Here is a 27,002-nt window from a genome sequence, read left to right on the forward strand (position 1 = left end):
ATTGACAACAACAACCAAGGGTTAAAAAAATGGGTATAAATAGGATCAAGATGAAATGTTTTAATTATAAGGATTAAAAATGGAAGTTGTTATAACAATAGACACAAAAGATGTTTCATTTTTTAAATTACAAAAAGATTGGTCTGAAATTAGAAACAAAAGAAATGTAGTATTTTGGAATTGGGACAGGTGAAATCTTCGGTAGTTATCTTGATTTTTCTTTCTTCATCTTAACTTGATCATGTAAACTAACAATAATTTTAAAATTAAATACTTTACCCTTTTATCAAAATTCAGGGTATTTTTAGAAAAAGAATTATAAGGCACACTATAACTAATTTTGTATTATAATTTATAATTATTTTAAAAAGACTATGTGATTAACTAAATATCATGCCACGATTTTAACGTCGATCTTTTGAATTATTTTTTTTCTAAAAATTAAAACGAACAAAACGGGAAGTGTTGGAAAAAAAAAAGATGGAAAAAAAGCCTCCATTCAAGAAATTAACCCTTACCTTTATAAGTAGATTTTGAATCGGGTGCTCTGTGATTGCTTAGTGACTCTGTGTTGAGTGGGTTCTACCATATCAGATGAGCAAGTTCACAAAGTTTCCTTGAAAGTTTTGGTGAACAAAAAGAAAAAAACAAAGCTCTTAATTGTACGTAACTACCAAATTGCAACACTATATTCACACTTTTCATAATCAAAATTAGTTACTCATTTAGGACTTATTCTCTAATATAATCATTACTGATTATAACTCCGAATGCCCCTTCATAGTTCATTAGCGGACCTACATTCAGCCATTTGACTCCTTACATTTTTAATACAATAACATTTGTGCATGAACATTTACACAGTCTTCATACAAGTCAATGTCAATCAACCAATTTTCATTAGGACCTGATTTTTTATTATTTTTCTGTTATCTTTTTTCATATTGTTTTTGTATTATTGTATTAAAATAACAATGTATAATAATTGTATTAATATTTAATGGTGATATTTAATTTTAAAAATCATGAAAATTATATAATTTTAAAGGAGAACTCAGGAAAAAACCAGTAAAGAAGCCAAATTCTTTTCATTATTCATCAAATGTGGTCCAGACGATAATCTAATAAGCTAGCAGCTATGCCACCAAAGCAAAAAGTTCAACAAACCATTTGTAGAAGAAGAAAAAACAAGTTCAATTATCCATCACCATAACGAACTAGAATCTTTTTCATTATTCCTTTCTTAAAGACCAAAAAAATTGAAAACGAAAACATTACCAATTTCTATCCACTTCATTAATATTCAATAAAACCCAGCATTATCCATCACAATCACAACAAATAAGACCCAAAAACAATACTAAAAAGGCATAAATCCGTGGAAACGTAGCTAATTACAGAATACTAGTCATCAACTGTATATAGTCGCCCTAAACAGTACTGAAACATCAGATTAAGCATTCGGATGCTAAAGAAATGACAAAATTATCAAATGACACGAAAACAAGCGCATGCAACTGAGTGAAAAAAGTCATTAGTTATTATTTTTACTAATCAATCAAAGCGCGTCCAATCTCACCGGAGACAAAGGCATCAATAGCAGCATACGCAACCTGCTCGTCAGTGAGGTAGCGATTGTCCCAGCGGCTCATGGTGACGTTTTCGGGCTTGTCAATCTCAAAGCCCAGGACGTAGTGGCCCAACGCGGCGAGCCCGGCCCATTGCAGCTGAAACACCTGAAGCTCCTCCGCGGCGAGGGAGCGAAGCTCTCCGACATTGGTGACGCGGAGATTGTAGTCTCTCAGAAGCTTGTCGGCGTCTTCTTGGATGCCGACCCCGACGAAGATGACGTCGGGGTTGTTGAGGAAGGAGGAGAGGGCGCGTGGGATAAGGGGCGCGTAGAGGATCTGGAAGATGAGGCAGTTGTGGCCGATGCAGAGCTGGAGGGTGGCGACGGGGTTGGGCGGCTGCATGTTGGGCCGGGTGTTGGGCTTCCATTCCACGTCCAGGCCCACAATCATGAGGTCATCCGCGTTGTTGCGGATGTTGGAGGAGAGCCAGGAGCCGACTTGGGAGGGGGAAGCGGTGACGAGGGTTTGGATGGTGTAGTTACCCATGGTGACTTCGTAGCGTTTGTAGTTGTTGGTGCCGGTGCCGTTTTCTTCTATCAGTATTGCCGTCGTAATCATTGTGGTTGAGAGAGAGACAGAGAGAGAGAGAGAGGGTTTTGGTCTTGGTGTGTGTGTTATGCGTGATGCATGGAGAAACCGTATTTCTACCGAGCCTGTGGAAATTTTGGTTTTTGATCAGTGTGGGTGAGTGAGGATCGTACGATTTTGGATTTTAGTTTGCTAATTCTTTTCAATTTTTTAGGGATAAATAAATAATGAACTTTTTGTGTGAGTTTTGGGAGTGAGAGTACATTGTAGTTTTTTTTTTTTTTTTGGACGAGTATTGTAATAGTGTATGTGTATCTCTTACATGTAAGTTTACGGTGTTGCTGGTAGGATCATAGGATGGAATTGATTTGATGGATTTGGCTTTTGGCTTTATTTTTTTTAATTCAAATTAATTTAATGATTCGATCAATCTTTTGATTTTTATTTAGTGTGTTGTTTATAAGATTGTGGATTTTTTAACTTAATTTTCTCTTATATTTGATAATTAAAATTTATGATAAATATATTTGTCGTGTAAATTTATTTTTAATGTATTTAGTATTTTTTTTAAAACTATTAAAATTTGATTTATTAAACTTTAAAAATTTTCAGCTAATTGAGTCTTTAATTCTTCACCAAAAAAAAGTCTTTAATTAATTATTTTTCTTTATAAACCTACTGGTTTCTAGTTTAGTTGATATCGTTTCATATACTTTTTTTTTTACTTCATACATCTCGTTTCATACAAGTGCGCATCATTCAGTACATAAAAATGTAGATTTATGTGATGATTAATATTGTTTCAACAATAGTATATTATTGTTAATCTTCATTTTAAATTTTGATTAAATTTTATCTTGATATTGTAAAAGTTTATCCATTTTGGATTATCATGCTCTTCTAGTACTGCATCTTTATTTACTTTTTTTATTTCTTTTCTTCCATCATTTTTTATCTCCCACAAAGTTTGGTCCTTTAGAATCTGACCATTTTATAATTAAGCGAAAAGTAGAAAAAAAATCAAATTAATTTTTCGACACTAAAAGTAATATATGAAATCCTCGGTTTTTTTTCCTCTATGTAAACAAAAATTACCATGCCAACACCCAATTCTGGTTTTGGCATTCTTTGTACTTTAATCTATTTAATCCTTTTAAAAAAACATAACAAAAAATAAGGGGATATGAAAAAATAAAAATTATTACTAAAGTTTATTTTATAAAAGGTCACAAAAAACAAAAAAGAAATTCAAAAACAAACATAGGAAAAGAGGAACAGATGTATGTATCTATATCATTAGGTACGACATGCATAGCCCTCCGTACGTGCATGATACATTTCTGCACTCCACCAACAATATAACCAATTCAGTGTAGCAGTATTTTTGTCTCATACATATCCTCAAATGAAGGAGAGAGAGAGAGAATACAACACACAATGGTAGCATGAAAAAATGCACAAAGATTTCATCACAACATGCTAGAGTGGAGAGCATAACGATGCTTTTGTTCATCATCTTTTCTACCAAAATTTCAATGACATTCCCTTATGTTTTAATCACCTTGAAGACATGAACCCAATTTGCCACACCCAATACCAAGTAATCAATCTCACTGCCATTCTCCATTGTAACTTGTAAGCCTTTCATCCACCATAAAATATGTGTACTTGTTCACCTCACGTTTTAGTTTGTCACATCCTTGATTAAATATACAAATTATTGTAAATTTTGAACTATTAAAATGAAAAAAAAAAAATTGGTCTCTATAAATTTAATATTTTAATCTTTTTGAGACTTGACGTTTGAAATCGTTTAACGTTTTCACGATTAGATCTTTTAAAACCACTACAGAATTGAAATTGTATGTCTAATTTTTTTGTGATTTTTCACCATCAAATTCAGTTATATAGAAGTTTTAAAGGATCTTAATATAATAAGGTTAGGTGATTTTAGATAGTGAGAATCAACAGAGTTTAAAAAATTGCAACTACAAAATTTAAAATGAGATATTTTATATTTTAAAGATTAAAAAAGAAAATTGTTAAAATTAAGAGATCAACATAATATTTAATCATTTTTAAATTACAAAACGATTGGTAAAAAAAAAAAGATTTGTAATAGTTTATTTTGGAATTGGGGAAAAGTGAAACCTACCGTACGTTCTTGGTTATGAAAAGTGTAAACTAATACTAATATTTTTATTTGGTACAAAAATTAATAATAATTTGACTTAGTTTAACTTTTTATCTTTAACTTCTTATTTTTTATAGGATTTTAATTTCAACAAATTAATTTAATGTATTTTAATTTTAATATTTTATAAATTTAACTTTTATTATTAAAAAATTGATGTGATATGTTTACATAATTATATTTTTTTACTCCAAATGTTTTACTTTTCTTTGAAGATTTCAATCGGTTTTTGTAATTTTTAGTAAATTTTATCCTTAATCTTTTTTTATTATCAAATTTTACCTTCAACTTTTACACATGTTAATGTCAACATCCACACCCAATTCAATGACAAAATGTAAAATCTGCAAGTTTTTTTTTAAAAAAATTTGAGATAAAAATGGACCAAATTAATTTGTTGGGTAAAAAAATAAAAAAAATTGAGAATAAAAAATGACATTAAACCTAATAATTTTAGAAATATATACTCTATACATTCACCAAAATTCACGGTATTTTGAGAAGAATTATAAGATACTATAACTCATTTTTTGTATTATAATTTATGATAAATTAGTTATAATATTCTTAAAAAATCTATTTAATTAAAAGGTTTTAACATATTTTTATTTTTTTTTCAAAAAATTAATACGAACAAAACGGGAAGTGTTAAAAAAATGAAAAAGAGGAAATGAAGCATCCATTTCAAGAGACCAACGCTTTGCCCCATATTTGGATTTTGAATTGGGTGTTCTGTGATTACTTAGTGACTCGGTTTTCAGTGGCTTCTACCATGGCTGCAACAAAAACAAAGTTCTTCATTGTGAGAAGCTAATTATAACCATATTCACATTTTTTATAACCAAAATTAATTATTCTTTTAGGATTTATTCTGTAGTCTAATCCTTACTTTCATTGTTCATCAAATGTGGTCCAAAATCCTTACTTTCATTGTTCATCAAATGTGGTCCAAAATCCTTACTTTCATTGTTCATCAAATGTGGTCCAAACAATAGTATGAGCAGAGCAACTATACCATCACACCAAACACTATTAAAAAAACATGTTTTAATGCCATTGAATTTAAGTCGGTTTTAGAAAAATCGATGTAGAAAAAATAAACAGTTACATTTTTTAAATTAAGTCCAACTTTTAAGACGATTTTATAAAAATCATATTTGCTAGATGGTGTTAACAACGGTTTTCATAAAATCGTCTCTGATTTGTAGGTTATCACGATAATTTTTTTAAAAAAACGTATTTGATTTTAAGCTGACAACAACGATTTTATGAAAATCCTCTTTAAGCTTACTACAAAATTATATTTCTAGTCTCGTGTCCTTTACTATGCAATTTCGCTTCTCGTGCCCTCTATTGCTTTCAACCTCCATTGTTCGATGAAGCTCCTCTTGAAAACTCAAAGAACACCGAGAAGACCAAGTGCTCTCAGTGCACACCATCGACAAAGGTGTCAGTCACAAACAAGGTATCTATCATCACTCATCATCTTTGTTTCCACTTTTTCCCTTAACTGATTCCAATGCTACTTTTACATTAGCTTCTATTTAAATCTCAACACTCCAAGGTCTTAGGTTTATGAGGGACTTCGTGGAAAATTTCTGCGAAACTTGAAACATCTCAATCTCGATTTTTAGCTCATTACTAACAAAAATGGTAAAAGGAAGCTAAAGATCGATGCCTGGTTTTGTTCTTAAAAAACATTTGCTGCCATTCACACCACCCTAAGCCATGTTGAGAATTTGTCATCGACGTCACCAAGGGCTACCGTTATAAGATGAGGTTTATGTATGCTCACTTTCCAATCAATGCTAGCATTGGCTACAACAACAAGTCTATTGAAATCTGAAACTTCCTTAGCGAGAATAAGATAATTTTTCATTTTCAATTTATTTATTTAATTTCTCTGTCATTTGCTACTAGGAAAAATTTGTGTTATTAGGCTTAGTTACTATATGTATTATCATTAGGTGAGGAAAGTTGACATGCTTAAGGGTATTTCCGTTGTTCGATCTGAAAGGTAAAGGATGAGTTGATTTTGGATGGAAACGACATTGAGCTTGTTTCTAGGTCTTGCACTCTTATTAATTAGGTATGCCCTTTCTATATGCACATGTTGTTAAACAAGTGGCCTTAGTAACTTAAGAGGAGGGTGAGTTTCAAAATTTTCCACTAACAAACTTTTAACCCCCCTTCTAAATGATAGGCTCAGAATGCAGAAAAAGAAGCAACAATCAATTTAATGATGTTCGTTAAACATGCAAGACAAAATTGATTGTAATAACATAAATGAGATAAGGGAAGAGAGAAATGCAAACTTGATTTATACTGATTCGGCCACTTCCCGTGCCTATGTCCAGTCTTCAAGCAACTCACTTGAGATTTTCACTAAATTTGTAAAAAAAAACCTTTTTACAACTTCTGAACACCTAAGCAATCCCTTTTCCTTGTGTTCAGGAAACTCATAATTCAAGAGACAATCAGTCTCTTGATTACAATTTACTTTCTGAGATGAACAGAACGATTTCTCTCATTTAGAGTGGATAATACAATTTTATGTTCTTGGATGAACTCTTAATAGATTTGCAAGTGTTTGACTAAGAGTTATTGAGAGATCATTCGATAATGAAGTTCTCTTGGAATATCTCTCTCATACTTTTTGAAGTCAGACACACACATATATAGGCCCTTCGTGCCTTTTCAAAATGGTTTGCAGAGATGTGTCTTTTCAAAAAGCTTTTTCTGAAATTTTTCACTGGTAATCGATTACAGGTTTCTGGTAATTGATTACACATTTATATTTTGAAGGGTCATGACTTTCAAATTGAATTTCAAGAGTTCCGTTGCTGGTAATCGATTACACATCAATGGAAATCGATTACACATTCAAAATTCAAATTTCAAACCCTTTTAAGAAGCTGATTTGCAAACTTGTCTTTTGGTAATCGATTACACTGCCTGGTAATTGATTACCAGAGCCTTGACATGTTGAAAACAATGTGTTTCGAGACAAAAGCTGATCTTGAATGAATCTTGAAGCAATGTTTGTTTGTTGAAGCAAATTTGTCTTATTCTTGAAGCAATGCTTAACCTTTGAATGTTTGTTGAAGTGATCTTGAAAGCAACCTTGTTTGATTATTCATTGACATCATCAAATTTATGTATTAATACATTCACAATCTCTCCCTTTTTTATGATGACAATCATTATCAATTGAATTCTTCTCAGCATCATCAAAACCTGCATTATGCACACATGCCACCACCCAAACTTTTCCCAATTTTGCTATTGGTTTAGCTTTTAATTAATTGTTTATTTGTTTGTTTTCTACATAAATGTCAGGTTAAAAATAAGGATATAAGGAAAAAAGTGGGTTCCTTTGGGTTGAAATTCGATTGGTTGAATTATACATGTCTGATATAATTTTGGAAGGAATTTGCATATCTTTAGTGACTCTAAAACATTTTGGTAAAGACTGATTCTTATATTTCCTTTTAGAAATTTTAGGAAACTACGTATTTTGAAAGGTGTAATTCCCCGGGAGCCCAAGAAAAAGTTCAAGGGAACTCATCAGACTTATTACCGTGTCAAGAATGTTTCCTTCCTTCGTCATGATCCTTTGGTTGAAATATGTAGAGCAATAAGAGTGCATGAGAGAAAAATTAAGAAAGTCAAGGCAAAGAAAAACCTTGAACGTGCAAATAGGTTGTGTGAGAAAACACCCAAACCCAAGATCGATAGGATTATTCGACAAAGGTTTTTTTTTTAATTTTTTCATTATAGTTTATGTATAGTAACCGGTGATGAATTTCCAATTTAATTGATTATTCTTTGAATTTACGGGTACCCGAGATTTGTGGATGCACTTAGAGATTGGATGACTGCCTTACAATGGTTCATCTTTTTGCAGCATTACCTACATCGGAGAGTAAAAAGTTGATGTGGAGTGTGTCCATAAATGTCCAAGGTATATTCGTGGAATTTGAATAACTTTGGATTAATATGTAATGAGAAAATCAACTTTGTGGATTTATATTTCCTTTGAAAATAAGGAGTTAAACATGTTTTGGTAAAATCTCATTGGTATTATCTTGCATTTTTTATAAAAAAATATGAAAATTTTCACGCTGATATGATTTTCATCTTCTATATATTCATCTAGATTAGCACATGAATGACAATCATTTGTATCTCGCACTCACAAGTTAAGAAAAACTTTTGAATCTGTGAAAGACATATACTACTAGGTACCGATTTGACATTTTTAAATGTTCAGTAATCTTAACTATATATGCTATCAATAGATATATTGATTTTTGTTGTTTGTGCAAGCTGTGGTTGAGGGCCAAAGAATAACATGGCTAACTCCTTATTCATCACAACAGGTTGTATATGATGATGTTGACATCACTACCATGCTAAACTTTCTGCAATTGTATGAGGTTAGTTTCATATTCATGTTGTATTTAATGTTTCCATTCGATGATATGCCCACATTATTGTCATCCCAATTAATAGGATTATAGATCTGTATACTTTAATCATGTAAGTAATTTAGCTACCTACCCCCTCGGTTGTCTTATTAGACGCACATCTCCTAATCCTTCATATTCAACAACATTATTTTGATTGCTGACTTTTTATTAATTTCTTAATCTTCTATAACGATAGAACTTCTTGTTAGTTTTGTCAATTTTTGCCTCTACCATTCTATAAATTTGAAGTATCCCTCCTTACTTGATCCTTGATTGGAAGCTTTGAGTACTATTTTTCCGAACTCAAATGGAACTTTAAAGATTTGTTTCTCTACAAATATTTTATGTATCTCGTGATTAAATTTCTTTTTAACTCATGCAGATTTATATGCTTTGTCAAGGTATGCTAGTACCAATATCAAACCCTCTGTACTGATTTCTAAAGTTCCTCAAGCTAAATCTGAACAAGTGGAGACCAAGCAAAAAGAGGTAGAGACTGGAAATGAAATATCTCTGAACTAAGACTTGCTCAACTTCCTTCTAATGAACCTGGTGCACTAATTCACCTTGTTGATGAAGTTACTGGTGAAGATGAAGAGGACTAGGATACAAAGGAATGTAAAAAGCTCTTTAAAAATATGAAATTCTTCGTAAGCAGGGAGGCAAGACCTTATGATGGTTATATCATCACTATTTTGAAAGTATTGTCAGTCAATAGTTGGGAATTTGTGCTCATAGTATTTCCTAAGTCATATTTCATTGTTTTTTAAGAAAAGTAAGAGATAGGGATTAGTGATGATAATAAGTAGGAGCATGTTTTAAAGAATTAAAATTAGAGCTAATAACATGTATATATATGGGACTTACTATAGTGACAATGATTCTCATTTTAAGAATGCAAGAACTTTAAATTTGCACTATACAATTATACATAGATGGTCAAACTTCAAAGTTTGTAATCACATGATCATTTAGAAAATTCAAGTTCATTTAACTTTTAATCTTGACCACTCAAATAAAATCGAATTGTGTATATTCATTTTTCTCATTTTTTTACTATAATAAAGTCTAGGGATATTGTCTGAATATGTATATTTCTCTTAGAATATGAAAGGTTGTTGAATTTTTGCTAGATGGTTTTGGTTGATATGTAAATATTATCTTAAATAGGCAATTAAATTGTTGGCTCAAACTACCTCAATCTTTAAGATTGAATATTGTTCACAAGGTCTTTGGTTTGATTCTTAATGGTAGACTTTTAGTGTAAAGTTATTTACTTATATGTTGGTACCCATTGTAAATGCTTGTTAAAGCTTTTCCTCTCTCCTAAACCTGTTTATACGAAGAAGAAAAATTCTTTTAAAGAGAATTAGTTTTATTTTTGTGGAAAACCATAGAGGTATAAGTCAAATACTTTGACATAATTAGTTGATTATTTTAATGTTTTGTAAATGTTGCAGTTGCTATTATTTGTAATTTGTTATTTATAATGTGAATTTGTGTACTGTTGTGACATGAATAATTTATAGAAATTTTCAACTTATTTATATTGTTTACATTGATGTCACATCACACAATACATCTTATTGCACTTTTGTTATAAAAAAAAGTGTTGCTTTTTTTTTTAACTCCATGTTAAAAATCTTGGTAATTTCCTCGTGGTTGTGTATTATTTGACATTATTTGTATTTGTTTCGGTCTAATGATTCAAGTACCAAGGGAATCAATGCCTTTTGTTATTCCTGCTTTTGGTGGCATAGTTTCCTGGGAGGGAGAACGACACCTTTAAGGGAATTTGATTAGAGCATTTCTTATGAGGTTTGTGACTAAGCATACCATTTAGGTGTCCTTCTATTTTATATCTTCAGTTTAGGTTTTCTTAGCTATTGCTTTCATGTGCTAGATTTTTGACAAGGAAGCACAAGGACATCAGTTTCTCACAAGAGAACATGTTAAACCATAGTGGGTATATGATTGTCCGAATGCACAAATTATTTTGCCAACCGAGAATTATTTGGTGGGAAGGTATGCTTCTTTAATAACTAATGTTTAGTGGTGATTGCATTAATTTACAATTTTTCTCTAGGGAACTCTTTAGTAATTGAAGTTACATTATTCATGCCTTTTTTTTTTGTTCATGGGGAAACTCTTACTTGTTGTAATGGTCTTGGGAGGAATGTGCTATTTTATTTGACTGAGAAAAATAAGTTTTTCTACAAGGATCATGATATTTTTTTGGGAAATCATGTCTATATATGCTTTTATCTATTCATTTTGTTTGATGAATTTGATACTAATTAAACATTTATTTCTTTATTATCATTCCTATTTTGTTATATACACAAAATGAGATTAGGAATGAATGCATTGGAAAGAAAGTTGGGTAGTATTTATTGTTACAAAATGATATCCCTATTGCTAAGGAATGATAGGAAAATTATAAGGAAAATCATTAGAAAACTATCAAATATGGTGCAGTGCATGCACTAGAAAATTGTCATAAAAATGCTACTTTCTAAGACAGTTGTCAGGAAAATTAACTTAGAAAATTTACATTCTAAAACGATTGTCTGAAAGAATCATGTTAGAAACATTAATTGTTTAACATTTTTAAATTAAAAAAACACATTCTAAGACGGTTTTGAAGAAAACCGATGTAGAAACCAAGATTCTAAAAGGATTTAGAAATCGGCATGAAAAGTTTTGACTTTTCACGACATCATACTCAAAGACAGTTGAAAACCATCATGAAAAGTCACAAAGTACCATCTTTGAAAGCACTTTTTGTAGTAGTGAAAGTAACCAGTTCAATTATCACTATAGAATCTTTTTCATTCCTTTCTTGAAGATAGAAAAAGAAAATCAAAAACGAAAAGAACATTACCGATTTCTATTCCATACATCATGAATATTCATTAAAACCCAATAGTCAACGTCATCCATCACAATCACAAGTAAGACGCAAAAACAAAATATGAATATAGTAACCAACAACCACATGCACATCAACAATAGAAAAAAAGCATAAATCCATGGAAACGTAGTTGATTAATCCTAAACATTGAAATTAGACATGTGAAAGCAATTCCACATGAGACAAAGGCATCAACAACAACATACTTAACTTGCTCCCCAGTGAGGGAGCAATCATCCCAACGACTCATGGTGATATAGTGGTGCTTGCTAACCTTAGATCCTACTGTGCAAAGGCCCAACGTGTCGAGCCCGACCTAATGCAGTTTTGACACGTCAAGCTCCTCCGCGATGAGGGAGTGAAGGTCGCAAACATTGGCCACACGAAGATTGTAGTCTTTGAAAAGCTTGTCCATGTCATCTTAGACCCCGAAGAAGGTGACATTGGTTCTGGCGAGAAAGGAGATGAGGGCATATGGAGGATATAGAAGATGAGGCAGTGCTAATCCACGTAGAGGTGGAAGGTGGTCACGAGATTGTTCATGTTAGGCTGGGTGTTGGGCCTTGTCGCAACCTACCCTTCGGCGGAAGGGCGACGCGGGGCTCACGGGTGCGTCTTCCAAGGGAGGAAGGCGCGCAAAGTCGCCACCAACGTTTATTCGAGGAAAACGTCAAAAAAACCAAATGTGTGGTCTACAAACTTTAAGTGTGAAAGATTTGGGAGTTATTTTTACGCACGGTGAAGGTATTAGCACCCCACGCGTCCGTCACAAAGGACGACAACCTTTAATCGAGTGTGCAAGACATGACTTCAAAATTATGTATTTTTCCTTTTTTATGTTTTTTTTTTAGCTTTTTATGGGTCTTTTTGTGTTTCTTATCTTTTTGTGATCGACAAGGGTGTTTCTCTCGCTCCTACGTATTCCTCAATTGTGATGAGGAAATTAGACCTACGTAGTTCTTTCAGAACTAAATGTTGGTTAAGTTTTTTTTTTATCTTTTTTCGCAAGATATATTTTAATCAAACAAAATTCATTTAAGGCGTTGGACCATTAAAAAATCTTTTGATTTTTGGAAAGGAGAGAAACGTTAAGGCATTGGACCATTAACGATCTCTTGATTTTGAAAGGAGAGAAATGTTAAGGCGTTGGACCATTAACGATCTCTTGGTTTTTGAAAGGAGAGAAACGTTAAGACGTTGAACCATTAACGATCTCTTGGGGTGGTTGACAAAAGCGGGGCTTTTGCTCCTACGTATCCTCAATTGCGATGAGGAAATCAGACCTACGTAGTTCTTGCAAAAGCGATAAAGTTATGTGTTGATTTTATGTTTTGAATGGTCCATTTTAACCAATAAAAACAAAGATGACCGTTTTAAGACGTTGGACCTTAAAACGGTTTTGAGACAAAGCTTGGTTTGTGAGTTGATTTTAGCCTTAGTTTCACTTTGATTATTAGTCAATTCATTCAAGGAAACTTTCAAAGAAAAACGTTTGATTGATTTTTTTAATTATTTTATTATTATTTTTTCTAGATATTTTGATTATTTTATTATTATTTTTGCCTTTTTTTATTTAACCGAAGTTATAGCATGAACAATCAGTTGAATTTTATTTTAACAGTGATTAAACAAGATTACAACACAAATGATCGGTTGAAATTCAGTTTATCAATTATTTGGTGAGATAACGGCTTAAATAAACGGTTGAAAGCTCATTAAAAGTGGAAGAAAAGAATACCGATAGTAAGCGAAATGAGGAATGAAAGCGAACAAAACAAGAATGAATTGAAAGCCTCGGATTCAAAAACTTACCGGTTGAAGACCGAAGAACGAACTAAGAACGGTGAATAACAACGGAAAATCTTCACGGATTTGATCACAGAAACGTCTTGGAAGCATTACAGAAGCATCTCGACTTGGATTTTCTTCACGGAAACACATTTAATCACCCAAAATAGCTTAAATGCATAGCATAGGGGTCAGGGATAAATTTACACAGCCCCCTTACCCTATTTATAGCCAAAATGGGGAGGTCCTTGCCGCCCAAGGCTTCTTGAGGAAGATTTCTGAGTGCACCCCAATTACTAAGTTTACCCTTTTTCGTGCTTTACGAAAAATTATGGAAGTATTACGGAAGCGTTTCGGATTTGATTTTCCTCTTTTTCTCCTCCCTTTCACCAATGTTAAGTGAAATATGCTAACCCAAGGTTTTCAGAAATTTTACGGAAGCCCCGGATGTCATTTTTTAACAAAATGGAGGTGGTTGCCACCCAGAGGCTTTTTGAAGAAGATTTTTTAGTGCACCTGAGAATTAATAAGTTCACCCCCTTCTAGGATGTTTTGTATGAAGTTTCCTGAGCGCACCCTGATGTTTGATAAGTTCACCCCCATTTTGTGGTTGTGGCTATTTTCTTTTCGAAACGTCCCAAAACTTTATGGATTTCACGGCAATGGGTATTAAAAATTTTGAAGTGGTCAAACGGAGGTCTCATGCCAACAAACCATGGTCCCCAGACGAAATTAGGGTATGACAGACCTCAATTTCGTGATGAGGCCCACATTGAGGCCTGACTGGTAGTGGGTGTGTTGGTGGAAAGCCAAGAGTTGACTTGGGAGGGGGAAGAGGTGACAAGGATTAATTTGGATGGTGTCAATGTCATCCACAGTGACTTCATAGAGCTTGTAGTTGTGGGTTTCGTTGATGTTTTCTTCTATCAGTGTTATTGTCGACATCGTTGTGGATTGGAGAAAATTGAGAGACGGGGGGGGGGGGGGGGGGGGAGAGAGAAGGTGGTTTTGATCTTGGTTTGGTGTGGTGTGTTATGTGGGATGCATGGAGAAATTGTATTTCTACTGAGCTTGTCGAATTTCAGTTTTTGATCGAGTGTGGGTGAGTGAGGATCATACGATTTTGGCTTAGTTTACTAATTCTTTTCAAGGTTTAATTACGTTTTTAGTCCTCAAACTATGGGGTTTTGAAATTTTGGTCCCTAAACTATTTCTTTTTAATTTAGTCCCTAAAGAAATTGTCATTATTAAAAAATAGTCTTTGTCATTAATTTCCTCTGTTAAGTGTTGAATTGTTTACTTAAGTGACCATGAATATCACCATAGATTGTAGAAGAAGAGAATGAACTGTTGCTCTGCACCACATATCTCCTCATGGGTGATTCTTGTACGTTCATAAGTTCTTAGAGCATTAGGGTTCATCAATAACTTCGCTTTTCCTTTTGCATTTTAATAACATAATATTTTAATTATTTACCTAATGTATGTGACATACACATGACATTTTATCATTTAATAGAAAATATTAACGATAAAAACTATTTTTAATAATGATAAATTCTTTAGAGACTAATTTTTTGAAAAAAATAATTTAAAAACCGAAAATTGAAAATCCCATAATTTAAGAACTAAAAACCTAATTAACCTTTCTGTTCAATATTTTGATGATAAACATGACTTTTTTTTATATGAATTTTGGTAAGTACTGTAGTGTAGTAGTGTATTCTCTTGTAAGTTTCCTAAAGTGTGTGATTGATTTGGCTCGCTTGCCTCGGGCCAATATTTAGTTACATTTGAATTTGTTACCCAATTCTTCACTAATTGAGTCTTTAATTATTCACACACACACACAAAAAAAAACTGAATCTTTAATTAATTATTTTTCTTACGGGTTTTCTATTTTAATTGGCATCGTTCCATACTTACATATATATACTAATAACTCATGGATTTTACAATCGTACCTATATATATCATATATCATTCAGTACATAAAACTGTAGATGTACGTGAGGAAAAATCATGTATATGCATGCATCCGGTGCATCCCATAGCGTGAAAGAGGATAAATTGCTTTCTTGGATATTTTCGTTTTTTCTTTGTATCTTTTCCTCTTATAAGCAAAACATTAGGTACGCCTGCATATCCTCAAAGAAAAAATAAAAAAGAGATAGAGAGAACCCAACAGAGAGACTGGTAGCATAAAAACATGCACAAAGGGATCATTTAATACGCTTTAGTTCTCTCTCTCTTTACTTTTTTTTTTTGTTTCTATATAAACTTTCCTTCCTCTTACATTATGCTGGGATAAGAATTGATGAAATGAAAATTAAAGAAAAGATCTTGCTAACCTGTTCGGAGGTTATCACGTAGTTGTTCAATTGTATATTTTTTTTTGTTTTTAATGAAATTTTATAATGTTTTATGTCAATTAATTATCTTTCTTATTTTTATTGTTTAATTGAAAATTAATCATTTTTATGTTAATCAAATATATTATGACAACTATCTGCCTGTTTGATAAATTTAGGTAGAGAATATTTTATACCAAATTGTATAATCAATTTTTTTGAATAATCTCTGATAAATTAATTATTCCTTAATTGATTATCCTTTGTTCTAATTATATCTTTTGACTTGAATCAATATATTTATGATTATTGCAGTATTGATTTAAGGTAAAGAACATCATTAGACCTTGATCACATGCTTTTGATTGATTTTGGGAATTGATAATGAATTGTGGCAGAAATTTCATAGGAATTGGAATTATAATCTCAGTTGCTTTTAATATCACTCAAATCTTGTTCTTGTGATAGTTTATATGTTTTCTCTTAAATAAAAAACAAAAAAATACTTCAATCTCTTTTTAATTATTCTAACTAGTTAGTTTAATAATTTTGACTATTTGAAAATACAATTTAGGGTTCGATAACCATATTTTTAATTCATTGTTACTATTGCGTATGATACATTTTCCCTTGTGTGAGTATTATTTTTACACATACATCAAATTTTTGACACCGTTGCCCGAGACTAGTGGTGGAATTCCCAAATAATTTTTGTTTATAGAATTTCTTTTATTATTTATTTAATTTTCTATTATTTCTTGTTACTTTACTATTTTTATTTCTCATTGTGTTTGATCTTCACCTTTTGTTTTTAGTGCATGCAAATCAAGTCCCAAAATTCATCAATGCATTAGGAACCTGACATTGACAAGCTAATTTGAAGGTTCTATGAATAAATCCAAAAGGAGAGAGAGCAATGACAATCAATCCGACTCAGACCTTCATGGACTAACTACATTACTCCTGTTTAGGGCTAGTAAAATGGATGGCCCTGGCTAGCCTCACCTGGCCCATCAAGCCAAACAATGTAATTGGAGTGGCCTAGGTTCAATCCATATTCTTATGAATTGGAATTTTTTAAGCCTACTCTAGCACTACATGTACCGCAATTGGTGCATTGGTCTTTGTAGCCTTAATGCTTTTTACTGGTTGGTTTTATTATCAAAAAGCTACTCCAAAATTGGCTTGGTTCCAAGATGTAGAATCTATGTTGAATCACCATTTGACAGGGCTCTTGGGGTTGGGATCTCTTTCTTGGGCAGGACATCAAATACATGTATCTTTACCAATTAACCAATTTCTAAATGTTGCAATAGATCCCAAAGAGATTCCACTTCCTCATGAATTTATCTTGAATCGGGATCTTTTGACTCAACTTTATCCGAGTTTTGTCGAGGGAGGAACTCCCTTTTTTACCTTGAATTGGTCAAAATACGCAGAATTTCTGACTTTTCGTGGAGGATTAAATCCTGGAGGTCTATGACTGATCGACATTATACACCATCATTTAGCTATTGTAATTCTTTTCTTGATTGAGTTATTGGGCCATTGGACCTATTCAAGTTAATGTAGAAATGAATAATAAAAAAATGATTATATTTTTAAAAATAGAAAAAGTAAATAAAATAATAATAAAATGATAAAATAGGGGAAAAAGAATTATATGTTGATATTATTTGTATCTACTTTAATGATTTAATTTGACATCAATTATCCACTTTTTAAAATATAGACAAAAAGAAAGTATATACGAATAAAAAAATTAAAGTAACAATTCTATATAAAAAAATTTAAAATATCCTATCCGCTATATTTAAGAATAAAACAGATACAATTTCTTAATGCTTAATAATTGTAATCTGCCAATCAATTAAGGTTATAGTCAACTACAAATTACAATTAGTTATCAATCATAATAAAAATATGACAATCTACCGATCAAAATAGCAACCTACACATCGGGCGGCCGGATAGACCCATTTTACCAATCCTACTCCTACTTTAGGGAAGCCAATACTATCTTACTCCCCCGTCTACCTGAGTTTTTCAAAGTAAATGAATGGAAGAAAATGTGAATATTAGAGAGAAATTATAAAAAAACTCGAAGAGTAATTTTTAAATTTTACGAAAACAGAAAGATAAACAGAAAACGAAGAGTTAGCTTTTATTTCTTTTCTTAGTTTTCTTATGCAATAAAATTTTATCACTGGGATTTGGACAAAAGTATACTCATTGTTATTCTTTTCAGGTTTTAATTAATGAAGCATCCACTCCGTTCCCCCGAGGCATGAGAAGCTGCAGAGCTTCCATAACATGAGCAGACTCTAATAAAAACCATAAATTAATAAACCATTAAAAACCAAACGATTACAGTTTATACCAGTACGTAATAGCTAGCAATAAAGGAAAAATAATTACTAATTTTCTTAAAGTTACTATTTTTGTAAAAGTTATTTTTTCTAACTTCTGACCAAATACTATGACTGATTTTCGGTATACGGGTACTCCATGAAATGAAAACAAACAAACGGCCAGTTAAAAAGTAGTTCACTTCAAGAAGTTAACCATTTATAAGTAGATTTTGGCTAAGGTTATCTGTGATTGTTTAGTGTACGTGACTTGGTGGTGTTCTGTGTGGTTTTCTACAATGGCTGCAGCAACAGCAACTCCATCAGATGAGCAAGTTCACAAAGTTGCCCTAAAAGTTTTGGTGGACAAAGAGAAAAACAAAGTATTGTTTGCTGAGGCAAGGAAGGATTTCGTTGACGCTCTATTTGAGTTTCTTAACAATGCCTTTGGGGACTATTACTAGACTCGTGGCCAAGGACTCCAATATTCCACCATTTAAAGTTTTGGTAGCCTAAGTTCATTGTATGAAAGTGTGTCAGATCTTGAAGAAGAGTATCTGAGGACACAGACAAGCAAAGAAATGCTACTGCATCCAAGAAACCCTATGGAATCCTATTGCCAGCTGCTGGAATAGCACAAAGTATTTTCTCTGCCAGAGCCAGGAATGCATTAGAAAGGACAGTGGGAGCCTTTTGAGCATGTTCAGGAATCAAAGATGCCATTGTGGAAAAGTAATGAGCAGAGTAATATCCCCAGCAAATTTTACATTAGAAAATGGCTTTGTCAATAAAACTGCTAGTTTTATAATTTACGATGATATGCCTATGTGCCTAATGTTCTTGGAACAAGTGTGGGAATTGCTTCGGCGGCTTGGAATCTGATATGCGCTGGTTTTAGAGAGAGAGAGTGGAAGAAGAAGATGAAGGTCACGGGGAGAGATAGACTTTCCTTGATTCGAGGTCAAGGGCCTCCTTGCTAAGCTATTAGTTTCTGAAAGTATATTCCTTGTTTATTCTCATTCCCGAGCAAGCTTTTATACAAGGAGTTTAACGATGATAGCAGTTACAGACTCTAACAGTTTCGTAACTAACTACCCAACGGCCTAACCAACTAACCCCTAGTTTATACAAAGCGTGGCTTATCAACATGTGGCTCAACTCTATGCATGCATGCAGTCACGTGCTCACGTATTCTTCTAGATACTTAGGTCACGTAGTATTCCTTCTTGGCCTATCTTCGTGAGTTGTTGCAGGTGGTGGGGTTCCCTTCTCACTGCTGCTGCTAGCATTATCCGCCCCTGGGAAAACCACCTTGTCCTCAAGGTGGTGGGCGTGGCAAACGTCAATCCAATTTTCCTAGGTGGAGTCTTCGGGGGCCAAGCCCTTCCACTGCACGAGTACGAGACGTGTGGGTGGCTGTGGGGAGGAGTCAACACGTGAGTCGAGAATGGCTAAGGGCTCCATTATGGGGTGGTTGTTAAGTGCGTCCGGGGGCAGTGGGGTCGAAGCAGGGAGGAGTGGAATACGGGGTGGATCTTGGATCCCTCGGGTAACTTCAGACGATATGCAACATTACCTATTTGTTCCACGACAGGGTAAGGTCCGAAATAGTGCTTGGTCAGTTTGCTGGTTGGCTGGGATCGCAGGGAAGACTGGCGATGGGGTCTAAGCTTGACATGGACGAGTTGGTCTACCTCATAAACCACATCACGGTGCTTCTGATCCGCGAAATGTTTCATAGCCTCTTGCGCTTTGACAAGCTTACGTTGGAGGATTGCGTGGGTCTCTTCGCGTGTACGAAGTACGGTGTCGACGGCGTCGTTGCAGGATGAACCTTGAAGATACGTTGGAAGAGAAGGGGGAGGTTTGCCGTAGACGACTTCGTATGGGGTCATACCGGTGCCCGTGTGCCGCGAGGTATTATAGGACCACTCCATGAGTGCGAGAAGCTTGTACCAAGTAGCTGGTTGGTGATGTACGAAGGAGCAGAGGTATTGCTCGAGCGTCCGGTTCATCACCTCCGTCTGACCATTCGTTTGTGGGTGGTAGGTGGTACTCATGCGTAAGGTTGTACCAGTCATCTTGAAGAGTTCGCGCCAGAATGAACTGATAAAAATGGGGTCTCGGTCCAAAATTATGCTTCGAGGGAAACCATGGTGTTTGCACACGGTATCCATGAAAAGGGTAGCTATCTTGAAGGCGGTAAAGTGAGTGGGTAGAGCACCTAGGTGAACACTTTTAGAGAAGCGATCCACCACGACCATGACTGCGGTGAACCCATGGGAGGCGGGGAGATGGGTTACGAAGTCCATGGAGATGTTTTCCCAAGTGCCCGTGGGAATCGGAATTGGTTGGAGTAACCCAGCACTTCTACGTGTGAGGTGCTTTACTTGTTGACACACCGTGCAACGATGAACGAAATTTTTAACATCTGCGACCATGTTGTGCCATCGAAAGTCGGAGACGATGCAAGGTCTTCTTCATCCCGAAATGGCCTCCAATAGGTGTCGCGTGATATTCATGTAACAAGGATGGGATGAATGGGTTCTTAGAGTCTACCCATATCACGCCTTTGAAGATGATAAGGTCAACCGAGATGGAGAACTTGGGGTACTCGTGAGGATGGGAACGTATGGCTTCTCGCAGCTTCTGGAATTCTGGGTTAGCTAATAGTGTGGCCTTTAGTTGGACCATGAACTCGGAGTGAGGGGCTGAAAGAATGAGGTATTGAGCAGGGGGGAAAGGTCGATACGAGAGAGGGAATTGGCCATTATATTCGAGGATCCTGCTTTATATTGAATCTCGTAGTCATAGCCCAGCAACTTAGCTAGATAGAATTGTTGTTCCGGTGTTTGCACGACCTGAGACATGAGCTCACGGAGGCTCCGATGGTCTGTGTAGATGGTAAACTTGTGTCCCAGGAGATATTGCCACCACTTTCGGACGGCGGTGACAATAGCATGCAACTCACGAACGTAGGCTGAAGCGTGTTAGAGGCGTGGACAAAACGGTTTGCTGAAATAAGCTATGGGGTGGCCGTTTTGTTGCAGGATCGCGCCCATGGCTATGTTTGATGCGTCCGTCTCTAGTATAAACGAGATTGAAAAGTCAGGAAGGGCCAATATCGGAGCTGCAGTCAAGACGGTCTTCAATTTTTCGAAGGCAGTTTGAGATTCCGAGGACCACTGGAAAGTGTTCTTGCAAAGAAGCTTCGTGAGTGGGGCTGCAATGGCGGCATACCCCCGCACGAACTTTCTATAAAATCCGGCGAGACCGAGGAATGCGCGAAGGTCTTTAGGGGAACGAGGCATGATCCATTCAACGATGGCTTGAATCTTTGTTGGATTCGGTCGCACGCCACTTCCAGAGACGACGTGACCCAAGTAGTTAAGCTGTTGCTGGCCAATGAAGTATTTTGATTGCTTCAAGTAATAACGAGCCTGTAAGAGAGAGTTGAAGACGCACTCGAGATGATGAAGGTGATCACTGAAAGTCTCGCTGTAGATTAAGATGCCGTAAAAAAAAAACTGCCGCAAACTTGCGCAGAAAGGGCCAGAGAAGGGAGTTCATGGCGGCCTGAAACGTTAAGGGTGTGTTGCAGAGCCCAAACAGCATCACCCGATACTCATAGTGACAGTGGTGAGTGCGGAACGCTGTCTTGGGAGTGTCCTCTTCTGCCATTAATATCTGGTGAAATCCCTGCCAAAGGTCCAACTTAGAGAACCATGATGCTTTTCCTAGCTCATCGAGGAGTTCATCTATAGTTGGAAGAGGGAATCGATCTCAGACTGTTATTGCATTGAGCGCCCTATAGTCGATACACATCCGCCAAGTCCCATCTTTTTTCTTAACCAGTAGTACCAGAGAGGAAAATGGACTTCGGCTTAGCCAGATCAAACCAGCGTCGAGTAAGGCAGAGACTTGGCGTTCGATTTCTGTCTTTTGGAAGTGAGGGTATCTGTATGGTCTTACGTTAATGGGGTTTGCTGTGGGGAGGAGGTTGATGTGGTGGTCGTGTTGTTGGGAAGGGGGTAGGGACGAAGGCTGTTGGAATAAGGATTGGTATTTGTGAAGAAGGGTGTTAATGGCTGGGATATGATGGAGGGGTGGTGACGATGGTGTAGGGGAGTCTGCAGGGAGGAGAGAGAGATGGAATAAACCTGAGGTAGAACTAGTGGAGAGCATTCGTTTTACCTGGTTTGCTGAGGCTGGGTTGGGGTCCGATTGAACATCCGCGTGAAGGTTGATGGACTTGCCTGAGTATGAGAATTGCATGGTGAAGGAAGCGTAGTTGGTGATGACGGGTCCCAAGGTTCGAAGCCATTCCACTCTTAGAACCACTTCAGCTCCACTGAGAGGAAGGATGCGCAAGGTCACCGTGAACGTATGGTCTTGGATGAGAAGCTTCGTATCGGAGCACAATTGGTTGCAAGTCATTACTGAACCATTACCCACCATTACCCTAAGGGGCAAGGTGTCTTCAACAGGTAAATTTAGGAACTTAGCAACGCGGGGCTGGACAAAATTATGCGTGCTCCCGCTATCTATCAGGATAGTGACGCGTGTCTTATTAATGAACCCATAAAGGCGGAAAGTATTTGTGGCTGGCACACCTGCCATGGCGTGAAGGCTAACGTGGGGTTGGAGTGTGGAAGGATCGAAGGTGGGTTCAGGTTCGTGGATATCGGGTTGAGGTTCAAGTGGGTAGGTTCGTGGTGGGTCCTCGAGGGTTATTTCTGATGGAAGGGGTTCCTCAGAGTCTGCGATGAGGAACAAGACGCGTCCCTTGCAGCGGTGAGATGAGCTCCATTTCTCATCGCAATTGTAGCATAGGCCTTTTTCGCGCCGGTAGGCCATGTCTTCCTGGGTTCTTTGGATGAAGGGAGGTTTATGTTTGGGTGGTTGGCTCGTGTGGGTAGGAGGAAGAGATGATTGTGAGGGTGGGAGGGAAGGTGAGGTTCTGGAATGGTATCTCCTTCGATCGTTTATTTTGTCTTCCTGGAGACGTGACAATGAAGTAGCTTGGGGTAATGAAATGGGTTGAAAAGCCTATACCTCTCGTCGGATTTCTGGACTTAGGCCGGAGATGAAGCAGCTTAATAGGATCGAAGGGGAGAGGCCGATGATTCGGTTAGCTAGCTTCTCAAATGCAGTGAGGTACTCTGTGACGGAGCTCCATTGAACAAGCTTGAATAATGTGCCTCGTGGATCATCGTAAAAGGAGGGGGCAAAACGAGCTTCAACTGCCTGAAGCAGCGCCGACCATGACGTAATGAAGCCGTTTTGGAACATCCACTGGAACCAACTTAACGCCGGTCCGTCGAGGTAGAAGGAGACCACGGTAATACGTTCCTCTTCCAGTGTTCCTTGGTACTCAAAGAATTGTGAGATTTTAAAGATCCACCCAAGCGGATCGTGGCCGCCAAATCGAGGTACGTCGAGTTTGACTGGTGGTCTCGAGGGGTAGGAAGGTTGAGTTGCCGGCGGCGTGGGGGTGGTGAACTGCGAGAGTCGTTCACACATAGCCTCAACCTTGTGAGCGAGGTCTGAATGTCTTTCTGAAAGGGCGACAATGGCCTCTTCCAGACGATCGGTAATGGTACGCCTGGTGCCATGTTCCGCCATGGCAGGTCGGACCAATTGATATGCGTTGGTTTTAGAGAGAGAGAGTGGAAGAAGAAGATGAAGGTCATGGGGAGAGATAGACTTTCCTTGATTCGAGGTCAAGGGCCTCCTTGCTAAGCTATTAGTTTTTGAAAGTATATTCCTTGTTTATTCTCATTCCCGAGCAAGCTTTTATACAATGGAGTTTAACGATGATAACAGTTACAGACTCTAACGGTTTCGTAACTAACTACCCAACGGCCTAACCAACTAACCCCTTGTTTATACAAAGCGTGGCTTATCAACACGTGGCTTAACTCTATGCATGCATGGAGTCACGTGCTCACGTATTCTTCTAGATACTTAGGTCGCGTAGTGTTCCTTCTTGGCCTGTCTTCGTGAGTTGTTGCAGGTGGTGGGGTTCCCTTCTCACTGCTGCTGCTAACAGAATCAAAGACATGATGCTATTGAGCACCAAACTGTGGATATCACCAAAAGAGAGGTACTTTATCTTATCTTGAATATCATTTTTGTTATCATAATTTCTTTGTAGTTATAAATGATTTTTCAATTTGTTAACAATTAAATTGATCCTTATCAATTAAGAAAGTCTGTCATTATAATATTAATTTGTAAATTAATTAATCATAAAGTGGTATTGAATTGACAGGTTTCTGGCGTACGTTAAATAACAGTACAAATGATTTGAAGATTTAAAATATGTAAAATTCGATTGATGTGATCTGAAAATTAATTTATATATATATATATATATATATATATATATATATATATAAAATAATTTTGAAACAATTAATTTAAAAAATAATAATTATACAATGTAAAATGATTATTGATATAAAATTATATTACATTATACATATTAAACTCTAATTTAATTTAAATGTTATAACAAATTAATATTAATTGATATTTGTTTAAAACCTCCTAGCTAAACAACTTATAATTGGACTAAACTGAGCATCTTGTTTAAATTGTCTTTTCAATTCAGGTGTTGGGCCTCATAAGTTAATGGGAAAATGACACTCGGTTGAGGATTGGAGGAATTTGACACTTCAACATGTTAAAAGAAAGATCTAAACTCTATTTGTACCAAATGGAAAAATGTAGCTGGAATTTGCCCAGTTAAATCATTATGAGATAAGTTCAATACTCAAATTCTTATCAAGTTTCCAAGCTCATATGGGATATTTCCCTTCAGTTTATTGTAGGATAAGTCAATTCCTCACATATAAGCAAGGATGGTCCCCTTGTAAGTGTCTATTATTTTCTTTGAAGTGAAATTTGCTTTCTCGTGCAGAATTGATAGTTGGGCCACGCTTGGGGAAACAACCGAAATACTATCACTGAAATCTACATCATAGCCAGAAAACATTTCCAACAATTCAATCCGGTGCTTATTCTCAAAAGGCATTTTACCAAAGCAATTGGGTATAGCACCATAAAAATTGTTATTAGAAAGTTCTACTATGTTTAAATCTACCATTTGACATAACTGCTCTGGTATATCCCCGATAAAGATATTACGTTTTAAAAGGAGAAAACTCAACCTTTTATAACTAAGGTTCTGTATCAGATCTTGAAGTTAGATATTTCATTGTAGCTAAGGTCTATCATCACCAAAGAGTTTCCATTGCACATGCTTTTGAACAATCCACTTAAATGATTGTTATTCCAATGCATAAATGCCACGGGAGAATTTGCAAATGATGGAACACGACCAATAAAATTATTTTGGCAGGGATTTAAATAAGTTAGATCTTTAACTTCAACCAATTGTCTGACAACCAACTCAGGTACTTTTCCAGACAATTGGTTGTCAGATAGATCTCATTTATCCAATAAGTTCGTTTGGCTTAGGTCACAAGGAATTGAACCTTGGATGTTGTTTCTAGAAAAGTTAAGATATTGCAAATTTGAATAAATTGAACTTATGTTGCTAGATATTTGGCCATTTATGGTATTGTCAGCCACATCAATTGTCCTTACGTTAGGAAAGGGACACAATGGTAGCCGAAAAGCACCGGTGAAAGAGCAATTTCTAAAAAGAGCTTCATTTTTGTGTTGTTTTCCAACAACCAGAGAGGAAATTTTCCTTCCAACTACTCAAATTTAGACTAGTTAAACTGTTTTGCTAAAGAAGAAAATTGGGGAGATGAAGAGAATTTGTCTGAATTGTCAAGACACACTAAGCACTTGTAACTGAAATTTTGGAATCCATGTTTTCAAACTATGTTGTGGGTCCAATACGACTTTGTTTCCTCCACCATAGATGAACTTTATCTTTGAATTATTGGCAAATGTTGCTAAAGAAACATGAAATTAAAATTGGTTTTCTATAAAACCAAAATATTCAAGTGATTTAAGAAGGATTGCAAGGTTAGAATTGAAATTTTCAATGAAGTGATTATAAGAAATTTCCAACTTCTTGAGAGATTTCATGTTAACAAAAGATGAGAGAAGGGGTCTCTCAAATTCATTTCTGGATAAATCTAACTCCTCCAGCTTCTTTAGCTTTGACCAATCTGAGAAACAAATATTTTAAAAGGAAAAAATGCACCTTATTAGTGACATAAAGAAAAAGATGATAATGTTTGACCAAACTAAAGAAAAAAATGTATAAAATATAAATTTGATGAATAACTAAAAAATAAATCAATAAATACATGTAATTATCGGCAAGAGGAAGGATGTCATTTACTATTGTTGTCCAGTGTCAAATGTTTCTAGGTTACTTAAATCATGAAAATCTACAATAATACAAAACAAATTTTACTATGAGCCTAAATGTGACAAAATTTTTATCCAGAGAAATTCATAAATATTATTATCCAGAGAAATTCATTGCTCCTCATAGAAAACACCCTAAAAGATGATAAAACTTGCAATTACTTCCTTCGCTAGTTTCCATCAATCATATTCTCATCTAAATAAAGGGCTTTCGATCTGCATAGACTTTTTGAGCCGAAAAATGTAATGTGAAATAACTAAAAAAATGTAAATAAATTTTAATTAGGCAGATTGTGACAAAGTAGATAAGTAGTCTCTTCCTGCTAAAAAAGTAGATTAGTCTCAACTATGAAGGAGACAAATATATTTTGTTACAAATGAATTTCGACTAAATAAGGCACAATTAATTTTGAGATTTGTA

At 35.3% G+C, this 27,002-nt stretch overlaps 1 protein-coding gene and 2 pseudogenes across 1 annotated transcript; 1 reads left to right on the forward strand and 2 right to left on the reverse strand.

Annotated features, from left to right (window-relative positions):
• Positions 1-1,550: 1,550 nt before the first annotated feature.
• On the reverse strand, positions 1,551-2,189 carry LOC100794147 (Werner Syndrome-like exonuclease). Its single transcript, XM_003530200.3, has one exon. The coding sequence runs from the start codon at positions 2,187-2,189 to the stop codon at positions 1,551-1,553; it is 639 nt and encodes a 212-aa protein (XP_003530248.1).
• A 4,146-nt stretch (positions 2,190-6,335) lies between these two features.
• Positions 6,336-10,878, forward strand: LOC100794674 (pescadillo homolog; annotated as a pseudogene).
• Positions 10,879-24,859: 13,981 nt separating this feature from the next.
• Positions 24,860-26,548, reverse strand: LOC106799248 (receptor-like protein 15; annotated as a pseudogene).
• Positions 26,549-27,002: the final 454 nt, after the last annotated feature.

Source organism: Glycine max, chromosome 7 (assembly GCF_000004515.6).
Source record: "Glycine max cultivar Williams 82 chromosome 7, Glycine_max_v4.0, whole genome shotgun sequence".
NCBI lineage: Eukaryota > Viridiplantae > Streptophyta > Magnoliopsida > Fabales > Fabaceae > Glycine > Glycine max.